Below are 21706 nucleotides of genomic sequence, written 5' to 3'. Positions count from 1 at the left end.
CTGTGGAAGCGCTGCTCTCGGCGTGACAAGGAATGGGACCGAGTGACCTGTGCCTCTCCTCCGTGACAGGTCAGGATATCGGTGCAGGCCTCGCGCTGCCATTCGGACACCATCAGGCTTGAGCTCGTCAGCAACAGACCGCACGAGGTCCCGAGCTCGGAGCGCTCCCAGCCGAGCCCGCTCCTGCTGAGGAGCGACCTGGTGAGGGAGGTCACCAGGTGCGCGGAGGAGGCCCAGCTGGCCCAGGACGTGGCAGCGGACGCCATCCAGGAGGAGTACCCAGAGTACCGCCAGACCAAGGGCCGGAGCCTGTACGCGCTGCTGGAAGAGATCAGGGACCTGGCGCTCCTGGATGTCTCGGGGGACTGCGGCATATGAAACGGTCCTGCTTCATCCGAAGAGCTTCGTCTTGGGATTTTACCATCTTCCCCAACTTCACGCTGCAGCGAGTCACTGGGTGCTCGAGACAAAGTAGGTATTTCGGTGTGCAGTGTTCACTCCTGCTCCGCGGGCGCTGCTTTAAATGCGGAACCCGTCGCCGTGGACGCGGAGGTTTCAGCCCTGCACGGACAGGGAAGGGTGCTCTCTAAGGTCACTTGCTGGCCTCTTTTTAATAAACCCACGATTTTTAGTTGTCTGGTCTCAGTTCTCTCAAAGTAAATTCTGGGGCTGGGGATACAGGCTCTGGGTTCGACCCCAGCACCGTTAATCTCCTACAACAGGCCGTCTGGGCCCGAGGTGCCTCTGGTTGACAGCTTTTCAGTTTCTGTCAGTAAGTCCTGGGCCTGTCCACCTCCCCACTTTAAAGCTCCTATTTCCCATGTGACATACACGTTCCCTTTGGCGGCACCAGCCAGGGACGGGGCCCCCACGGAGGTGGGGTGCAGAGTGTTGGCTGCACCCCCACAGTCTGCGGAGTGTGCCTCAGAGGGGGTGACTGGCGCCCCCTGGCTGGCAGCTTGTCATTCTGCCAGTACACCCAGCACCAGGGAAAGAACTCCCCAGGCCCTGCGTGTGGACAGAGTCCCGAACAGGACTCCGAGACGGGCAGCCTCCCCCGTGGCAGGGTCACAGGTGTGCGCCCCCACACCCGCTTGGTGGCCCCGAGACCGGGCTGTCTCTGCTTCCCCGTGACAACAGTAAGCCCGATGTATTGGGCGCACGAGCCTCCTGGCACATCGCCGGGCAGCGCCCTGGGCACGCATGCGCTCCTCGTGTTCCACTTTCTGGCTTTTCAACCAAGCCATCCTTGTCACTGTCCCTGCCCCAAGTCAGTGACCTAGAAGAGCACACGACAGCTGCTGTCCCAGCTCTGGACAGAAGCCGGCACTGTCACTATCACACGGTGAGTGCTTTATTCTCCAACTCCCAGGCTCCCAAAAGGCGACTTCCAGTCCCCTCTGCGGTGACACCGGCTCAGGCTTGCCCGCCCAGGGGGGCAAGAACAGACCTCCTACCAAGCTCCGGTCGACGCCCACCCCCTGCCCTGCTGGCTCGGGCGGGAAGAGCTGCCACTGGGCCCCACAGCCTCCGGCCCTGAGCCCCACACCTCGCCGTCGCCATTCCCAAGCGGTCGTCCTGCATCTTGGCTCACGTCCATCACTGCACCGCTCACCCCACGGCTTAGCATCTGCTCCCCCCAGTGAAGACCCAGCCTGCAACTCCTCCCTCCCTATGACTCCTGTGTTCCCTCAGTACTGGTCCCCTCAGCCCGTCACAGGGTCCCAGGGGCACCAGCGATGGCCAGGCCACAGCTCAGCCCCTCATGGGTCAGACGACTCGAAACGCATGCAAAATCAAATGCTTTAGCAAAAGTGTAACTTGCCCGAAGAGTGATGAAAGACGTTCATAAAGCCGCCACAGTCTTAAAAATAATCACTTTACTTCTTTTTAAAAAGACACATTAATGGTCGGAACATATTTCCACCTTCAGCGTGACCCCATTTCGTCAGCACAGCTGTGCAGCGCACACCAGCAGCAGCAGCCGCTTAGTAACTGTTAATCATTCGTGAGGTCACAGCTATATAAAAATAGTCCTCAGGATAAACAGGCTGAACTAAATCAACAAGGGACAAACATAAATAAATACCAGATTTTAAGTAGGGTTTTGCATAAATTTTACTACCTAAGAATTTTCATACAAAGTAAAGTACAAATGGCAAACTGCAGAATGTCGAGTTAACGCACTTTCTCCGTGGAGGCCTCGTTAACCTCAGTAACCCTGTGCAGCATGGAGTTGACATGGTTTTCTGGTGTTTTGAGACAGGGTCTCACTCTACTTCAGGCTGGCCTTGAACTCACTACGTAGCCCAGGCTGGCCTCCAACTCACAGTGATCCTCCTGCCTCAGCCTCCCCAGTGCTGGGGTTATAGGCGTGCACCACCGCGCTTGACTTGGAGTTATAAAGTCTGGTCCGGCGGTGTTTCCTCTCATTTCACATCCTCTCCACTTACAGCACTGACAAGTGTATCGCCGCGCGGGCTGTGGGCCACGTCTCCGTTCACTTCCTCCTGCTCCTCTCCAGGCTGCCCCTCCTCAACCGCCTGTGCGCTGGGTGTGTCCACGAACAGGCCTGCGAGAAACCCTCACGTTACTCAGTGCAAGCAGCTCACAAGTACAGACAGCTTCAAGAGCTTGGCTTAGGAGTGGGATCTCTGCTCACTCGGTTAATGTTAATTAGGATTACTGGGATGGGGATTTAGCTCAGCGGCACAGCGCCTGCCTGGCAAACGCAATGTTTTGAGTTCAATTCCCGGTACCGGAAGAAAAACAAAAAACAAATTAGGATTACTGCATTCTAAAGGAACCCAGTTTGATATATGCCTGAAAAGACTCAAGATACAAAGGGTCACTGCCAGGCATGGGGTAACCAGCGTAGTCCCAGCTACTTATGATGAGGCAGGATTGAAAACTCAAGGCCAGCCTGGCAACTCTGAGACCCTTTCTCAAAATAAAAAAAGGGCTGAAGCAGGAGAATCGTTGCAAGTTTGAGACCAGCCTGGGCTACAAAGTGACCTCAAGGCCAGCCTCAACTGTGAGAACCTGTCTCAAAAAGAGAAAAGTAGATAAATGAAATAAAAAAGGGCTGGCCAGGCATGGTGGTGCCCACCTGTAATCCCAGCACGGGGGCTAGCCTGGGATGGAATTACAGATGTGTCACCCCGCCAGCAATTATTGTGGCACTACCATGCCCAGGAATAACTGTATCTTCATGTAATTTTTCCCATGGTAAAATTTTTCCCATGGTAAAATAGTAAAAATATCCATTCATAAAGATTAAAACTGAATTCATTTTAACTGAAAAAATGGGGGCCGGGGATATAGCTTAGCAGCACAAGCACCTGCCTGGCAAGCGCAAGGTCCTGAGTTCAATTCCCAGTACAAAAAAAAAAGCCGGGCATGGGAGGCTGAGGCAGGAGGATTGTTGCGAGTTCAAGACCAGCCTGGTCTACAAAGTGAGCTCATGGCCGGCCTGAACTGCACAGCGAGACCCTGTCTCAAAAAAAAAAAAAAAAAAAAAAAAAAAAATTAATACAATCATAATATTAATCTGAGAATTTTGTTTTTGTGGATGTAACATTTTACAACATGGTTTTTACCTTATTTATTTATTTGTTTTTGGTTTTTTGAGACAGGTTCTCACTATGCAGTTCAGGCTGCCCTTGAACTCACTGTGTAGCCCATGGTGGCCTCAAACTCATGGCGCTGTTCCTGCCTCAGCCTCCAAAGTGCTGGGATCACACTTATGTGCCACCATGCCCAGCCTAATTCTTTTCCAATTTCTTTTTCAAAACAGGCTCTCCCTATATACCACAGGATGGCCTTGAACTCACTATGTAGCCCAAGCTGGCCTCCAACTCATGGTAATCCCTCTGCCTCAGCCTTGTGTGCTGGGATCACAGGTGTGTACCACCACACCCAGTTCTTTTCCCATTTTAAAAGGAAAAACAATTGGAAACTGAGAAAATAATCGTTTCTACTTCATTCAAAACTTGTAATTCTAAAAACAAATTTAAAGACAAAACAAAAAAACTTGTAATCCTTTTTAAATACTGTTTTAACAAATTTACCTGGTTTCCCCAGCACCAAAAAATATACAAAATCAGCAAATCCTAAGATAGTCCTAGAAGTGGGAAGGATGCTACAGATAAGCAAATGAACAGCCACCAAGAGTGCAGGTTACAAAAACAGACACAAAACAATAAAAAGCATGTAAATTACCATGGATGGCTCTAAAATCCTCATGGTACAGAAGGCATTATATTTACTATCAAAGTATCGTAATATTAAAGTGTTACGATCCTAAAAATTATGGGGGACAGGCTCTAAGGAGCCAGGGAAGAATATTTTTTGAAGGATTTACACTCTTCCCAAGGAGTTTCTCAGCTACTCAGAAAGCCAGTCAGACTCATATATCCTTTGAAAACTCCGAACGGCTCACACCACTCGCAAGTACACATAAACCTGACATCACACTGCCTGGTGCGGAGCAGCATCTGAGTCTGGGGGAGACCAGGAAAGTTAACATTTCTCACACACCCTTATATTAACGGTAGCACATAAAACCCGGTGTCCATTTTACCATCTTCTGGGGCCTGACTGCTGCTCAGCAGCTTTGCCTGCCTTCTCCCCAGGGCCAGCTGTCTGTTCCTCTCCATTCTCTGCTGCTGCTCTTCCGTGAGGCTCCTCCTGGGCTCAGGAGTGAGCTGCTCACTCTCTGCTGAGTTTGTCAGGAAGGGATCAAATTCAGCAGCTGTTACTTCAAGGCCATTCTTTTCCCCTACTTCATCTGTCGTGGGGAGAAAGAAGTTAGTATATCAGCAGTGTTAGATTAGTTAGAGCACTTAACTGAAAAACAATCTAAAGTTGCAGATGTAGCTTGGTGCTAGAGCGTTTGCCTAGCATGCTCAGAGCCCTGAGTTCAATCCCCAGTACAAAACAAATGGAAAAAACCCAAACCATAATCTTATCGTACATTAAACCAACATGTTTTGATAGCCTGACACAGTGTCTGTATGGTACACAGTAACTTTATATAGGCCATTATTTTTTACAAGGCCAAACAGATAGAAGAAGTTTAAATCTGTGAATATATTTCCAAGTTAGCTGGGCATGGTGGTGTGCACTTGTAATTTCAGCATTCAGGAGGCTGAGGCAGGAGGATCATTGCGAGTTCGAGACCAGCGCAGGCTACAAAGTGACCTCAAGGCTATTCTGAACTGCATAGCAAGGCACTGTCTCAAAAAGACAAACACAAAAAACTGACTGCTATCTAGTCAGGTATGGTGGTGCATGCTGATAATCCCAGCGCTCAGGAGGCTGAGGCAGGAGGACTGCTTGAGTTTAGGAGTTCGAGGTCAATCTGGGCAACACAAGAAGGGAAGGGAGTTTCAATGCTCTAAATTATTAGTGTTGACAATTTTTAAAAATCTTGTTACATCAGTTATCTCAAAGAAAAATGGCTTCAAAGTGAAAGTAAACATTAGGCCTTCCACTTATATTTCAGAATTTTAAAAAATGAAGTTTTACCAACATTTAAAATAAGGACTGCAGTGATGACTAGCACTTGTCTGTATGACAGTCACTGGTCTATGAGCAGAATGGGGAGTTGCACCTCGTTCATCTTTATTGTTATTTACTTTTCGGAGGCGCTCGGGATCGAACCCTGGGACCTGGGCTTGCCAGGGAAGCGTCCTACCACTGAGCCCCAGCCCCAGCCCCGGCCATTTTTTAATTTCAGCATGGCGGCACAGATGTTTCTGACAGCCCCACCAAGTCACCTGGCACCTTAACTTGCTGCAACAGAACAGCCACAATCGTGTGGTAGCTTCAAAAAATTGTGTAAGCCGGGTGTGGCAGCACACACCTGTAATCCCAGCACTTGGGAGGCTGAGGCAGGAGGATCTTGCGAGTTCGAGACCAGCCTGAGCTACAAACTGAGCTCAAGGCCAGCCTGAACTGCATGGAGAGACCCTGTCTCAAAAAAAGGCAAAAAAAAAAGTGCAAAATACTAACATGCCTGCAGGTGGGAGAGAACCATAAGAAAATAGCAGCTGACATTTCACCTTCTCTACATTATTCACGTTGTGGGATTTTTAAAAAACACAAAAAAGAAAAAAGAAACAGTAAACCCTGCTCCATCTGACAAGCCAGATGAAAAAATTCCAGTCACTAACTGAAACAGAAATTTATGAGCCAGGTGGGGTGGTGTACCCCTCTAATTCCAGCACTAGGGAGGCTGAGGCAGGAGGAACCAGCCTGGGCTACACAGTGAGTTCAAGGCCAGCTTGAACTACATAGCAAGACCCTGTCTCAAAAAAAAAGGGAATTTATGGGCTGGGGATTTAGCTCAGCAGCACAGCGCCTGCCTGGCAAGTGCGACATTGTGAGTTCGATTCCCAGTACCAGAAAACAAACAAACAATCAAACAAAAGATAATTTACAGATACTATCCTTGTCTTCTTGCCTTGAGATATGAAACACAGTAAAAATCCAGTATGATAAGCAAAACATTTAAAGGATGGATATAAGCCTTTATAATTGTTAAGATTTGAAAACTGTAACAGTTACTCCAGCTCTTCAAACAAACCTCTTTTTGAGGATTCTCACCTAACTGTGAAAGAGCTGAACACCCTTCCTTCCTGACATGGGAAAAGCACTGCCAAGAAACTAAAGTGCACCACTTGGGCCGGCAAATAACCTACACAGGATACACAGAAAACACTGCTGGTTCCTGACAGCTTCCCTTACAGGGCAGACAGGATTCTGAGACAACACTATCCTAAGGGGCTATTTTTCTGAGTCACAAAAGAAAAGGTATCATCAATAGAAAATGATCTCTTTAACCACCTACCAGTACAATTAATTAAATACAGGATGACCAAAAATTGCATTTTTCATTAAATTTTATACTATTAACAGGAAATATAAAAATGACAATCTTATCTAATTTATTCAACATGGCTAGGCATGGTGGTGCATGCCTGTAATTCTAGCACTTGGACAGATGAAGCAGGAGGATCGCCCTGAGTTTGAGGTTAGCCTAGGCTACATAGAGAACTGAAGGCCAGCCTGCACTACAAAGCAAGACCCTGTTTCAAAAAAAAAAGAATCAACTGGCTAAATGACACCTGCCCAAGTGACGCTTGGGATAATCAGTATAAAAACGCATTACTGCCAGGCATGGTGACACATGCCTATAATCCCAGCACTGGGGAAGCTGAGACAGGAGGATCGTTGTGAGTTCGAGACCAGCCTGGGCTAGAAAGTGAGCTCAAGGCCAGCCTGAACTGCGTAGTAAGACCCTGTCTCAAAAAGACAAAAAAACAAACAAAAGAAAGCCATATTACCCTGAGTGACTTCTGGGTAAACTGTTAAGTAATTAGTAAAAACTGTATCTTAGGGAAAAACAAAGTGAATGTAACGATAAAGCAGCTTGTTCCTTTAAAATAAATATGATTTTAAAGGCTGGGCATGGTGATGCAAGCCTGTAATCCCAGCATCTGTAATCAGGAGGCTGAGGCAAGAGGATCACCATGTGAGGCCAGCCTGGGTTCACAGTGAGTTCAAAGGGAGCTGAACTTTGTATCATGGTATGGTTTGTGTCTGGATGTCCCCCCCAAAGCCTCATGCAGTCATGGGGCAGGTTTTCAGAGTTTATGACTGATCCATGGTCCAATGCTGGGATTATGGGTGTGGGTGCTACATCCGCTCTGGGGCGGGTAGTTTGCATATGTAAGGCAGGGAAAGAGGCTGCTCTGCCACTCCTCCCCTTTTGCTGTTGCTCTTGCTGTCTTCCACTGCCATGAGCTGTTGCCCTCTGCCATGTGCCGTTGCCCTCTGCCATGTGCCACCCTGCCTTGGAGCCAGCCGAGTATGGACTGAAATCCCCACAAACTGTGAGCTAAATAAACCTTTCGTTCCTTAATTTTGGGTGTCAGGTATTTTGTCTCAGCAACAAGAGAAAAGTAACCAAGACATACCAAGATCCTGTCTCTGAAAACCAAGGGGAAAAATAAATTAGGACTACATATGAACCTCATTCACTGCAACATTCATAGGCAACTGAGGCAAAGAAGCTAAAATCAGGAGTGCTCCATATATATCTATATCTATATCTATATCTATACCTACCTATCTATCTATCTATCTATCTATCTATATATATATTTTTTTTGGTGGTACTGGGGATCCAACTCACAACCTCGCCCTTGCCAGGCAGGTGCTTATACCCTTGAGCTATATCCCCAGCCCCTCCATGTACTATAAAGGAAGCCATCATTCTGGCACAGACGGAAAGATAAGTCTTAAAATGTTTAGTGGAAAATAAGTGATAACAAACTGGCCGGGTACGTGGCACATGCCTATTACCCCAGCCACCTGAGAAGCTAAGGCAAGAGGATCCCAAGCTCAAGTCAACCCCTGAACAAGACTGTCTTGAGACAATAAAAAAAGATGGGAGGTACAGTTCAGTGGTAGGGCACCCCTGTTTTTAATCTCCAGTACTGGAAAAGAAAAAGAAAAGGAAGGAGAGGAAGAAGAGAAAAGAAAACAGCATAGGTAAGCCAGAAAAGGGGGAAGAAGGAATGCAATTTCAACAGTGTAGCCAGGGAGACTTCACTGAGCTGACACTGCACACAGTCTGAAGAGATAAAGTCAGCCATGTATGAAAAAAAGGGGGGGGGGATAAAGGGGAAGGAGAATAAAAATTAAGATGTGTTATGTACATGTTTTTTGTTTTTTTTTAGGGGGGGGAGGGTTTCTCCGGTACCGGGAACCAAACTCACGACCTTGCACTTGCCAGGCAGGCGCTTTTGCTGCTGAGCTAAATCCCCAGCCCCTGTGCTATGTACATGTACCAATTCCCCACATTGAATGTAATCACTGTGTACCAATAAAAGTTTTTTTAAAAAAATAAAAGTCAGTTGTGTAAATATGAAGAAAATGACAAGAGGATTCCAGGCTGAGTTGAAGGATGTAAAACCCTTATGACAAGCCAGGTGTGATGGCGCACAATTGTAATCCTAGCACTTGGGGGGCTGAGGCAGGAGGACTGCTGCAAATTCAAAACCAGCCTGAACTACATACTGAGACCTTGTTTCAAAGAAAAAAGCCTTAGCACAGAAATGTGTTCAGAATGTTTAAAAAAAGCTAAAAGACAACAGTGGTGGAAGCGGTGTATGACACTGACGGTGGGGTTAGGGTTAGGGTTTCAGCCAAAAAAACGTAAGCCTGGTTACTGCTCCACCTGGCAGCAGACCCCAGCATCATCTACACGTTGCTGGTTTTAGGTGCATGCCACATGTAAGAGTTGTGGGGTCAGGAACGCTTCCCCTCAGATGTCAGAAGGAGGCCTGGGAGGCCAGGCAGTGTGTCCCTGAGGACAGTGTACGAAGCTGTGAGTGTGAAGCCAAAGGCTTTACAGAGATCCCAGAAGTTTAGGAAAGCCCAGAACATAGATCATCTGAGAAAAACTGCAAAGTGGGCCCAAGAGAGATGCGACGGGAGCTACAATCAAGCCCTTTGGAGTTCACGTCTTACCACAGATTTCCCTGGATGTTCAACACGGAACTACAAGACTTAGTGTCTGCCCTGCTGGATTTTGAACTTGCTTTGGCCCCATTCCTTTGTATCCCTGTTTGTACCTTTTGGAAAGGAAATGTTTATCTTGTGCCATTGGATAGTGGAAGTGTTCAACTCTCTTTTCATTTGTAGAGGTGTTCACACAACTAAGACTCTGCCTTAAATCTCAGAGGAGAAATGAGAATTGGACTTTTCAGCAATGCTGAAAATTTTAAGACTTTGGCAACTCTTAGTGTTGCCAAAGACTAAATGCCTTCCACATAAAGGGATATACACGAGTTTTTGGGAGGCCAGGAGTTATGGCTTGTGTCTCAATAGTCCCCAAACCTCATGCAGTCAGGCAGTGGGTGCTTTGCAGAGGTGGCTAGATCTAGAGCGTGTGGTGCTGGAATAAAGCAGTGTGATGACTAAGTCAGTCTACTGACTAACCAGTCCACTGGTCTGGCATAGTTCTGGCTAGGATTGAGGGTATGAGTGCTACACCCTCCCTAGGGCGGGTAGCCTGCATAGAACACAAGGGACAGAAACAGGGCAAACATGCTCTCACGCACCTGCCTGCTGTGGACTGTTTCTCCTCTGGGATGCACCTCTGCCCCGCCACCCTGCCTTGGAGCCAGCCGGCTGACTATGAGCAGAAACCTCTATAAATTGTGAGCTAAATAAACCTTTTCTCCCTTAACATGAGGGTGTTGGGTATTTTGCCTCAGCAACAAAAAAAGTAACTGAAACAATCTTAGTAAAAAATTAAGACCCCATTTTTTTTTTTTGTACCGGAAATCGAACTTAGTACCTTGAGCCTGCCAGGCAGGAGCCTGTGCTACTGAACGATATCTCTGCCCGCCCCCACCCCCCCGAGATTATTTAAACCACATTCCTTTACTTTTACAGGCCACTTATAAACAACTCTGGGAAATTCTATACGAAGCGTCCATTCCCACATCTATTAAAGTTTGAAAACTAACATTGAAAAGGTGTATGGAGCCATCGCACATAACATCTGATAACTCTACAGACTCTGTCGGCAGGAACCACGTGCTTTCATGTGCGTGACTGTCTGCGGTTGCACTGTACAACTGACAAATGCAATCATTACCAGAACAGTCACAGAGATGTTAGCGGAGTGCCAACTTTCATCAGCAAATTATTCAGCCTGATTTCCCACAGCCAGGCTTTCTAACAGTAGACATGTACATGAACGCAGTGTCTTGACAGGTATTTTTATTAACAAGCACCACAAAGGTTGAATGGGTTAGCAGAATTGCCAGAAGTTCAGATTCTGTGGCTAAATACAGTCTTACATGTCTAACGTTACTGCAATCATATCTTTAAAAAACAAACTTCATATGTGACATTCTAGGTTTAACTAAGCATTTTAATCATTCCTATTTTTTGGGGGGGGGAGGGGGTTTCCAGTACCGGGAATCAAACTCACGACCTTGCACTTGCCAGGCAGGCACTGTGCCGCTGAGCTAAATCCCCAGCCCCTAATCATTCCTATTAACTGTACTTTTTTTGTTAACTGTACTCTTAATTACAGACTAACATCCAGTCCTATCTTTTTTTTTTTTTTTTTTTTGGTACCGGGAATGAAACCCAGGGCTTTGGGGCAGGGAATATAGCTCAGTGGCACAAGTGCCTGCCTGTCGGGAGGCTGAGGCAGGAGGATTGTTGCAAGTTTGAGGTCAGCCTGGGCTACAAAGTGAGCTCAAGGCCAGCCTGAACTGCATAGGGAGACCCTGTCTCAAAAAGACAAAAAAAAAAAACCAAAACCAAGTACCTGCCTGAAACCCAGGGCCTCCCACTTTCCAAGCAGGTGCTGTGCTGCAGAGCTAAATCCCCAGCCCACCAGTCCTATCATACTGCCCACCCCAAATAAATCTCTTTCTAAAACAAAACTGTCACAAAGTAAACAAACCTAAACACTTACCACTATTGCTAACAAAATCTTCATGTAAAATAGGGAGATCAAGTCGAATTCGTTTTAAACAAGTCTGAAAAAACATGTATTTTCATCAATAACATTAAGAAAGTGAATGACCATTTTATTTAATTCTTAGTTTCTAGAAAGTTCTTGAAATAACTATTATTAATTTTCCCTCCCTACCAAAACAGATTTAAAAATAATGACCCAAAATTGCAACTTAGCCTCAACTAAATCTATCTGCTTGCCCTTTAGCACTGTCAGTGACATTCACGGTAACTGCAACCCTTACCTGAACTTCCTTTTTATTTCCCAAGTACTCAACTCTGTCGATAAAATCCTCAAATTGCAGTTTGGGGAATAGTCTATGTGCCCAGTGCTCCATGTGTCTGATGAGCGTCTTCAAGTCCTCTGCCTGGCAATAAAAATAAAAATGCTAAACGGAAGAGCCCGTCAGCACATTCAGAACTGAAAAGCAAAGCCAAGGTCACTGGTGTCATGTTTGTCAGGTTAAGAAACTTCTAGAAGGAAATTAAAAATACCTACATTTAGTAAAGGCTTGGAGGATTGCATTCTAAAAGAGCACTGGATATAACTTTTTTTAAATAGGGGGAAAGTATCAGTATAAAACCTTAAAGTTGCTGCGCATGGTGACGCATGCCTGTGATCCTAGCTGTCTGGGAGGGTGAGGTAGGAGGATTCCAAATTGGAGGCCACAATGAGTGACTTACCGAGACCCTGTCTTAAAATTTAAAAAGGCTGGGGATACAACTCAGTAGGAAGGCCTTGAGGGCCCTGGGTTCAATGCATAGTACCACACACACACAAAAAAAAATTCAAAAAACACCACAATAAAGTTAAGTAATATTCATAATTGTCTTAGAACTATTAGGTAATAGGCCGGGGATTAGCTCAGTGGCACAAGCACCTGCCTGGCAAGTGCAACATCCTGAGTTCGATTCCTGGTACCAAAAAAAAAAAAAAAAAAAAGAACTACTAGGTAAAAACCCCAAATAAGCTTTAATAAAATAGTAAAGTATCTTTCAAAAATAAGTAAACACTGTGAGAAGTCCATAAATTATATACCCAGAAAAAAAACACTGAGAATTTAAAACTCTAAGAGTATATTCACAAAGCCCAAGGACAGAGACTTGCAAGAACAACATAAACATCCTCAAAGCATAGTTACTCAACGAATTTGAAATTCCAATTAATATTTTAAAAAATGACAATGAAAAACAGGGTATAATAAACTTGACTGAGTGAAGTGAGAAATTCTTACTTTTACTATAAAATATACCATTCTTTGCTTGCAGCATTTTAAAATATGAGAATGAACAGGACAGGGATGGAAAGCACAGCTTCCGAGCAGGACGCAGATTCAAATCTCAGCTCCAGCACTTTCAAACCATCTACCTCTCTGTGCCTCTTTCTTCACGCAGAGAATGAGAATAACACGCAGACCTCACGGGGGGTGCCGAGAAGGCCACACAAGTGCTGGCACACGGTAAGCGCTGCAGGGTCAGCGAGCACGGCTCCCTGACCTGTGGAGGGCAGTGGTTACAACCGCCCACGTACGATGACTACTCACGGAACGCCGAGGACGCCTCTTTTCATTCTGCCCTTCTGATAATAAAATACAAGTTCTAATTTGTTCTCTTTTTTGCTTTTCTGAGAACAGGCCTCTCATTTGTGACACTCCTGCCTCCGGCTCATGGTGCTGGGGTTACAGCCGTCCGCCATCACAGCCAGCTCATGGTATAAATGTGTTCAAAACTCAAACACCTAAGATTATTTTCCACCTACTAGGAGCCTCTTTTCTCATACGTCTTGGTCCAACCACCTTAAAAAGTGGTATTAGGCAGGGTATGGAGGCACATGCCTGTACTTCCAACACTTGCAAGGCTGAGGCAGGAGGATCACTGTGAGTTCAAGGCCTCCCTGGGCTACAAAGTGAGCTCAAGGCCAGCCTAAACTACACAGTGAGACCCTGTCTCAAAAAAAAAGTCATATTACACCCATGCGACACAAGAGAAGTATGAGCTGAGAGTGTAGCTCAGTGGTAGAGCACTTGCCAGCACTCACAAAGCCCTGAGTTCAATCCCCACCAATGCACTGCACTCTACAAAAGAAAACAAAGTTTAAATACAGTAGGCTCCAAGTCACACATGGAGAAGGAAAGTAAGATTTAGTACTGTGAGAAAGGAGGATTTTTCAAGTCGAAACAGAGAAGAAAAAACTTAGCACACTCAGACCCATGGAAGAAACACGAAACGCGTATCCTTTATCCAAGTCTACTTATCTGACTTATTTGGTTTTTTTTTTTAAGACAAGGTCTCACTGTATAGCCTGGGCTGGCCTCCAACTCACAGCCTCAGCCTCCTGTGTGCTAGAACTACAGGCAGATACTACCATGCCTAGCTAAGTTTACTTATTTTAATAAGACTTATTATGAATACAACCAGGAGTACATAAAATCAAAGGTTCACGGCACAGCGCCTGCCTGGCAAGCGCAAGGTCGTGAGTTCGATTCCTGATACTGGAAAAAAAGAAAAAAAAAAAAAAATCAAAGGATCAATTCACCACTACTACCCAAAAAGCTAACAAGAACAAAGAATGAAGTGCCCCGGGTTTAGTTTTGAAAATATCCCCATTTACATTTAATTTGTGGCAAAACAATTCAGGCTCAATATTCTCTCATGTCTATTAAAATTGAGCAAAGACACAGTTTTTCTGCCTCCTAGGTTTGAAATCTTGGGATTAATTTGACTCTTCTTTTTTTCACGTTCCTGTATCTTAATCACTGAGTCTCATACACTATTCCTCTCTTACTTCTGCCCTGCCCCGTGCAGCATCACCCACCCCACTGAATGACAGCAGCTCAGGTCACTGTCCACCTCTCCCTCCCAGTTCTGACGCAAACCGTGTCTATAACTCACTGTCCGAGCACTACTCTAGCCAGGCTGGAATATGCAAGGTCTTGGCTCAACTTTAGCCACTACACTGGTCACTTAAAACCCTACAATTACCTTAACTAGGTAAGAAATCCAACATCACTGATACTCCACAGGTTGAAAATTAGAGAATATCTGGGACACACTTGAAACTGCAAAGTTCTATAAAAATATATTGTCACCTGTGAAGACGTTCTATCTACAATCCTATATAACCCAAAGGTAAGAGCATTTTTTTTGGTAAGTGCATATTTGACTTGTACTATGTAGATGATGGTTGTCAGTTACTGTTTTCCTTCTGAAACAGAACTTCACCACTGCCTACAAACCATACACTGTGCCATACCTAGCGACATGTGAGTGACCAATACAGAAGTCTTTGCTCTTATGAAACTTAAAATCCCTCTTTGAGAGAGAAAGTACACGCCTGTAATCCCAGCACACAGGAGGCTGAAGCAGGAGGAATGCTTTGAGTTTGAAGCCATCCTAGGTTACAAAGTGAGTTCGAGGCCAGCCTGAACTGCATAGTGAGACCCTGTCTCAAAAAAAAAAAAAAAGAGAGAGAGAGAGAGAAAGTAAATTTTATTCCTCTAAATTGTAAAGTACAAACTCAGGCTTATAGAGTAAATTTTGCTGGGCGTGGTGGCACACACCTGTAATCCCTGCACTTAGGAGGCTGACACTGGAGAATCAATTGAGTTCGAGGCCAACCTGGGCTGTATAGTGACTTCAAGGCCAGCCTGAACTACACAGCAAGATACTGTCTCAAAAAAAAACAAGAAAAGAAAAAGTAAATTTTATTCCTCTAATTATAAAGTACAAACTCAAGTTTCTAACGTACAAAGTCAGTAAAGCCGGGTGTGGTGGCACACGGCTGTAATCCCAGCACTCAGGAGGCTGAGGCAGGAGGATCGTTTTCAGTCTGAGGCCAGCCTGGGCTACAAAGTGAGCTCAAGGCCAGCCTGAACTGCATAGTGAGACCCTGTCTCAAAAGGACAAAAATAAGTAAATAAATACAAATAAAGTACAAAGTCAGATCTGATTTTCCTAAAGCCATAGAACTTACATTGGCAAAAAAATGTGATGTTTTCTAATTTTAGGCATTTTTTTGTTTTTGTTTCTGGTACCGGGAATCAAACTCAGGACCTGGCACTCGCCAGGCAGGCACCTGTGCTGCTGAGCTATATCCCTGGCCCTCTAGTTCTTCAAATACTACCAATTCTGCCGATTATTTACTAACTCTTCAACAGTATCTTTTCTACTACATCACATCTATGTCTCAAAAGATCTGGTGACTGACGATAGTATCTATGAAACAACCTGAGGGGCTGGGGATTTAGCTCAGCGGCACAGCGCCTGCCCGGCAAGCACGAGGTCATGAGTTCGATTCCTGGTACCAGAAAACAAACAAACAAACAAAAAAGAAACAGTCTGAGATTCCCAAGAACATAACAAGCCCACAGTTTCACTGGTACTTTTAAAAAACACAACAGTTTGGGGCTGGGGATTTAGCTCAGCGGCAAAGCGCCTGCCAGGCAAGCGCAAGGTCGTGAGTTCGGTTCCTGGTACCGGAGAAAAACCAAAAAAAAAAAAAAAAACTAAAAAACACAACAGTTTAACACAGAAACAATCCACTTCTTACCTCATGACCTTTACCTTTGAATTTTATCTTGTCAAACACATGCCTTAAGGCTGGAAGGCCCCTCTCTGAAATTAATCTGTGAATAGAAATTTATTTTGAATTTCAAGTTTTCTATAGTTATGTCCAAACCAAGAGCAGAATTTCTGAAAAAAATACCTTCCCCTCAACTGAAAAAGACTATTTATAGAACTATCTGATCTCCAAATCACCCTAACGAAAAAGCTTTTAACATTACAAGAAAAGCAAGAGTGGCCAGGTGTGGTGGCGCATGCCTGTAATCCCAGCACTAGGGAGGCTAAACACAGGAGGATCATTTTGAGTTCAAGACCAGCCTGGGCTACAAAGTGAGCTCAAGGTCAGCCTGAACTGCATAGTGAGACCCTGTCTCAAAAAGACAAAAAAAAAAAAAAAGAAAAAAGAAAAGCAAGGGTGGTAAATAAAAAAGCATAGACATGCAAGAAAATGGTCCAAGTACCTCTGAGCGTCCAGCCTAGGGTTGTTCCTTTTAACTGTTCTCTTTGGAGGGACAGGAACAGGTTCTCGGCTCTCTGACTCTAGTGAAACATACCAAGATTTAGTATTATTTAAGCCTTACTCATAAAACGCATGACTTCTAACTTGATTAATGGACAGCTGAGCTGGGCATGGTGGCGCATGCCTGTAATCCTAGCACTCAGGAGGCTGAGGCAGGAAGATCTTGCAAGTTTGATGCCAGTGTGGGCTACAAAGTGAGTTTAAGACCAGCCTGAACTCATAGTGAGACCCTGTCTCAAAAAGACAAAAAATAAAATAAAATAAATGGATAGCTGAACAAGGGACATTTTTGTGAAATTCTCAATGCAGACCTTCAGCCATGGAGTGGTGGTGCACTCCTGTAATCCCAGCACTCGGAGGCTGAGGCAGGAGGGTTCCCGAGAGTTCAAGGCCAGCCTGAACTACAAAGAGAGATCTTGTCTCAAAAAAAAAAAAAAAAGAAAAAAGGAAGAAAAAAATCAACACAGACCTTCATTGAGTTCAGCTCCTTCACCATCTCTCTGTGGAGAGGATGGAGGTGGAAATGGAGGGAAAGTCTCGTCTTCTACGTGTTCATAATCTGGTAGGTCAATCAGGCCATTCTCTTTCGGTTCTAGCATCTTTTCCTCTGCGGGGGTGGGGGGGGAAATAAAACTTTTTATTCCTCAAAACAGTCTTCTTATTATTACTGTTAGTTTCATCTGCAGCGTAAGTCATGTGTCTCAGGTAAACCATATTTCAAACTCATACATCATAAAAATACTAAAAAAAGAAAGAAAGAAATACTGCCAGTTGTGGTGGCACACACCTGCAATCCCAGCATTCCAGGAGGCTGAGGCAAAAAGAGCACAAGCTGGGGTTTGGGCCACTTGCACACTTAGCGAGATCCTGTGTCAGAAATAGGGCTGTGTGCCAGGCATGATGGCACCCACCTATAATCCCAAGACTTGGGAGGCTGAGGCAGGAGGATCACTGTGAGACCAAGGCCAGCCTGGGATACATACGTAAGCGAGTTGAAGCTCAGCGGCACAAGCACTTGCCTTGCAAGCAAAGGTCCTGAATTCGATTCCCAGTTCCAGAAAAAAAAAAATTGGGCTGTGGCTGGAGCTCAATGACAAGACCCTAGATTCAAACCAGCATCACAATCAATCAATAAAGAAAAGGTAATTCTCTGAGCAATGTGGCACATGCCTATACCAGCACTGATGAGGCTAAGGCAGGGATATCACTTAAATCGAGGAGTTTGAGACCCCTGCTGAAAGAAAGGAAAAAAAGATTTTTAGGGAAAATTATGCAGGAATAGAACGAGGTTAGAAATCAGAACTGAGTTCTTTTTTTTTTTTTTTTTTTTTTTTTTTGGTTTTTCTCCAGTACCGGGAACCGAACTCATGACCTTGCGGTTGCCAGGCAGGCGCTTTTGCCACTGAGCTAAATCCCCAGCCCCTGGAACTGAGTTCTTCCATGAACTGTACCACTAAATAGCTTCATGATTTGAACAAAGCATTTTCCCTAACTAGTGAGTTCCCCTACTATAGAGGATTTAATTTGATTATTTAGAAGGCTTTAAACTATGACTACAAAGAAAGTAAAATAGGTGGTATTTCACCCTTACCTCAATCAGAGCAATTTTATTCAGTGCCGAGGAGGAAACCCAGGCCTCGGGCATGCTAGACAAGTGCTTCATCAGAAAACTACATCCACAGCCCTGTAGCAGCTTTTGAAAAAAATCTGTTTATGTACTGGTGTTGCAGTTTGTGTCTGGATGTCCCCTTAGAGCCTCATGCAGTCATGGGGTGGGCATCTAGTTTGTGATTGTCCCATGATCCCACACTGCGATTATGGGTGTGTGAGTGCTACAGGAGGGCGGGAAGCCTGCATACTCCTTTTTGCTCTTGCTGCTTTTGCTGTCTTCCACGGCCATAACTGTTGCCCTCTGCCATGTGCCACTCGGCCTTGGGGCCAGCCGAGTACGGACTGAAACCTCCACAGACTGCGAGCTAAATAAACCTGTCCTCCCTTAATTCTGGGCATCGGGGAATTTTGTCTCAGCAACGACAAAAGTAACCAAGACAACTGATTTTCTAGGCAGTCTCCTTTGGGCAATGGCTAATTATCCTCACGCTGGTGACTCAAATTACTCTTCATTACCATCTCGCTGGACCACTCAGCTACGTCCAACGCTTTTGGACAATCTCTTTTTCTGGAAAAAAATGTTTCCCTTGATGCCTGAAATACTGTACTTTGTACATACCTGGTTTTTCTGTCTCAAAAAAAAAAATTAAAAGCTGGAGAATGTAGCTCAGTGGTAGAGCACTGGGCTAGCATGTGTGAAGCCCTGGGTTTCCCCAAAACCTTCTTGCCAAAAAAATGTCAAAGCTGCTCCACAGCACAGAAAGAAGAGACAGAGAGAAAGAAAGGAAAGGAGAGAGAGAGAACGGTACTAGCCCGATTGTAATTACAATCTCCCTGAGTTAGTGGAGTTCTGAACTGAGGCTGACTGGGGTCCGAGCTTGGTGACAGGATATAAACTATATTTACGTTAGGTATAGCAAGGAACTGGCGAAACATGGGTGGGAACTGGGAGGCACCTAGTTTGCCTCAGTATTTGTAAGGAATACCATGTTTCCTGCACTTCTGTCACTCCTTCCAAAGGTGCGTAACCGCCTCTTTTTGAGTTTTTGATGAAATCATCTTAACCTCCTCTTTTGGTCCTCATCCCCAAAAAAAACTATGGGCAACAAATTTAATTTCCAAACCAAATTGGCCCGCGGACCCTTCAGTTTCCAGTGTCCGACTTTTCCCGGCTGTCAAAACGGAAACATCATTGGGCGTGGTGCCAAACACATGTAGTCCCAGCACTTGGGAGGCTGAGACAGGAGGATCCCTGCGAGTTCGAGGCCAGCCTGGGCTACATAGTGAGTTCAATGTCAGCTTGGACTACATAGCGAGACCCTGTCTCAGCAAAACAAAACGAAACACAAGAATCCCTCTCTGGGCATGGTGGTGCAAGCCTGTGATTCCCGGCACCCCATCTGGGAGGCTGAGGCAGGAGAATTGCAGAGTACAGACTGGGCAATTTAGCGTCGTGGTCAGACGCTGTCTCAAAATTTTAGAAAAAAAGAAAAGCGATAAAAAAGGCTGTGTTGTAATTACGCGCAAAGGTCCTGGTTCGATCCCCAGAACGGTGCAGAAGTAAAAGAAAGCCCTAGTCGGGGAGGAACCCTTACCCGCTGACCGGATGTGCGCGCGCTCTGCAGCCCGTCCTTCCGCCCTCAGGGCTGCACACAGCAGGCGTCTCCTCGCGCGCAAGGCCGGCAACCTGACGCGGTCGCCCACCACGCTCCCCTCCCGACCTTCGCGCCCCGCAGCCCTCCATCCCCGCCTGGGGGACTCCCCGCTCCCCGGCTCCGCGCTCCCCCAGCAGCCTCTCCCACTGGGGCTCACCTCGCGGGGTCCAGTTCTCACCTGGTGCAGACCGAGACAACCTCGGCGACACCCGCTGTGAGTCTCGCGAGACTCTGAGCTCTCGTCGCGAGAGGAGCCCTTGGCGTTTGGCGCCAAATCTGCGCGCTGCGGGGGCGGGGCCTCCAAGCCCCGCCCCGGCCCCGCCTCCCGGCGCTCGCGTGTCTAGCCGCTTCCGCGTCGCGGAGGCAGGGGGAGCCTGTAGCTACCACCTGGGCCTGCGGCTTGGCCGTTGTTTTCTAGGCCCTCTGAGCTTCGGGGTCAGGCCTCGGTGTGATGGTAACAAGGGTTCTGGCTGAGGGCCGAGTACCACAGTGCCTTGAACGCGAGCTTTATGACGAGCCCAGAAGAGAGATGGCAAAGATTTAGGGTTAGAAGTGTGCACAGAGGGCTGGGGATATAGCTCAGTGGCATAAGCGCCTGCCTGGCAAGCGCAAGGTTCTAAGTTCGATTCCCAGTACCAAAAAAAAGGAAGTGTACACAGGCACGCCTGTTAATCGCAGCAGTCGGAAGGCTGAGGCAGGAAGATCCCTGCTAGTTGGAGGACAGGGCACCTAGGGCTGCACAGCCTGAACTGAATAGCGAGACCCTGCCTCGAGAAAACAAAAACAAAGTACACACAAAAAATTCCAAAAATGTAATTACACATTGTGTTAACATTGTTAACATTGTGAGTTGAGTCCAGCCTGAGTCGGTGCCACATACCCATAATTCCAGCACTCTGGGAGGCTGGGGCAGGAGGATAGCATGTCCGAGGCCAGCCTGGGCAATTTGAAAACTTCAGTGAGAATTTTGTCTCGCAATCAATCAGTGTTGGGGTGTAGCTCAGAGCAAGGGGACTGGGTTCAATCCCCAGTACCAGGGAAAAAGTGGCTGAGGCTGTAGCTCAGTGGTAGAGCCCTCTGGACTCAATCCCCCACACTGCAGAAACTGCGTGTAAAAAACTATACATGTAGGCGGGGCATAGTGGTGCATGGGTGTAATCCTAGCACTATGGAGGCTGAGGCAGGAGGATCTTTGGGAGTTCAAGAACAGCCTGAACTACCTAGCAAGACTCTGTCTCAGGCCAGGGGATTTAGCTCAGCGGCACAGCACCTGCTTGGCAAGTGCAAGGTCGTGAGTTCGATTCCCGATACCAGGAGAAAACCGCCCCCCAAAAAAGACCTTGTCTCAAAAGACAGGCAAACAAACTGTACAGATAGCACATTTTACTTTATGGTTTACTGCAAGATAAACTATTAAGCGATTAACAAAATTATTTTTAGTTTGAACTAGAAATATGTCAACTTCAATAGTCCAAATTGCTGAGAAGGCCAGATGCATTCTTTTAATTATCCAGATCCTGCTGGGCATGGTGGCACACGCCTGTAATCCCAGCACTTGGGAGGCTAAGGCGGGAGGATCATGGTGAATTCAAGACCAGCCTGGGCTACAAAGTGAGCTCAAGGCCAGCCTGAGCTGCATAGGGAGACCCTGTCTCAAAAAAAGAAAAAAAAAAATTATCCAGATCCCAATCTGTAGTCTGCACTTCTTGCCCAATAACGTGAAGACCAGCCTGGACTATACAGCCAGACCTTGTCTCAAGAAAAACAAACAGGGGCTGGGGATTTAGCTCAGCGGCAAAAGCGCCTG

General features: G+C 46.1%; 2 protein-coding genes across 3 annotated transcripts in view; one reads left to right on the top strand and one right to left on the bottom strand.

Moving 5' to 3' along the window:
- Dis3l (DIS3 like exosome 3'-5' exoribonuclease) overlaps positions 1 to 634 on the top strand; it is a gene marked incomplete at its 5' end in the record, with an annotated part of 34080 nt that extends 33446 nt beyond the window's left edge. The window contains 1 exon segment of the mRNA XM_005393704.2: positions 70 to 634. Within this exon segment, the coding sequence (XP_005393761.2) occupies positions 70 to 378 (309 nt within the window).
- Tipin (TIMELESS interacting protein) lies at positions 478 to 20119 on the bottom strand. Of its 2 annotated transcripts, XM_013518980.1 has the most exons (9): positions 20057 to 20119; positions 17103 to 17240; positions 16575 to 16653; positions 16100 to 16175; positions 11796 to 11918; positions 11510 to 11573; positions 4583 to 4789; positions 2454 to 2572; positions 478 to 561 (listed from the first exon to the last, which is right to left on the bottom strand). In XM_013518980.1, exons 2-9 carry the CDS (start codon positions 17230 to 17232, stop codon positions 556 to 558), a joined length of 804 nt encoding a protein of 267 aa, XP_013374434.1. In that variant the 5' UTR covers positions 17233 to 17240; positions 20057 to 20119; the 3' UTR covers positions 478 to 555. The 2 variants fall into 2 exon arrangements, with proteins under 2 accessions (XP_013374434.1, XP_005415356.2); XM_005415299.2 differs by lacking the exon at positions 478 to 561 and having other exon boundaries at positions 1866 to 2572.
- Positions 20120 to 21706: the final 1587 nt, after the last annotated feature.

This window comes from Chinchilla lanigera, unplaced genomic scaffold (assembly GCF_000276665.1).
Source record: "Chinchilla lanigera isolate Chin_1 unplaced genomic scaffold, ChiLan1.0 scaffold00049, whole genome shotgun sequence".
NCBI classification, from domain to species: domain Eukaryota; kingdom Metazoa; phylum Chordata; class Mammalia; order Rodentia; family Chinchillidae; genus Chinchilla; species Chinchilla lanigera.
Note: the sequence above shows the minus strand (reverse complement) of the source record. Positions and strands in the feature narration are given on the sequence as shown.

What these genes read in the sequence shown, in the direction of transcription:
- Tipin (XM_005415299.2), bottom strand. Translation starts at nt 17,232, where the DNA reads ATGCTAGAACCGAAAGAGAATGGCCTGATTGACCTACCAGATTATGAA. An exon ending in TCAAAGGTAAAGGTCATGAG is followed by an intron (nt 11,919 to 16,099) that starts GTAAGAAGTGGA and finishes TTTTATTGCCAG; the next exon opens with GCAGAGGACTTGAAGACGCT. An exon ending in AGATTTTGTTAGCAATAGTG is followed by an intron (nt 4,790 to 11,509) that starts GTAAGTGTTTAG and finishes TCCCCACGACAG; the next exon opens with ATGAAGTAGGGGAAAAGAAT.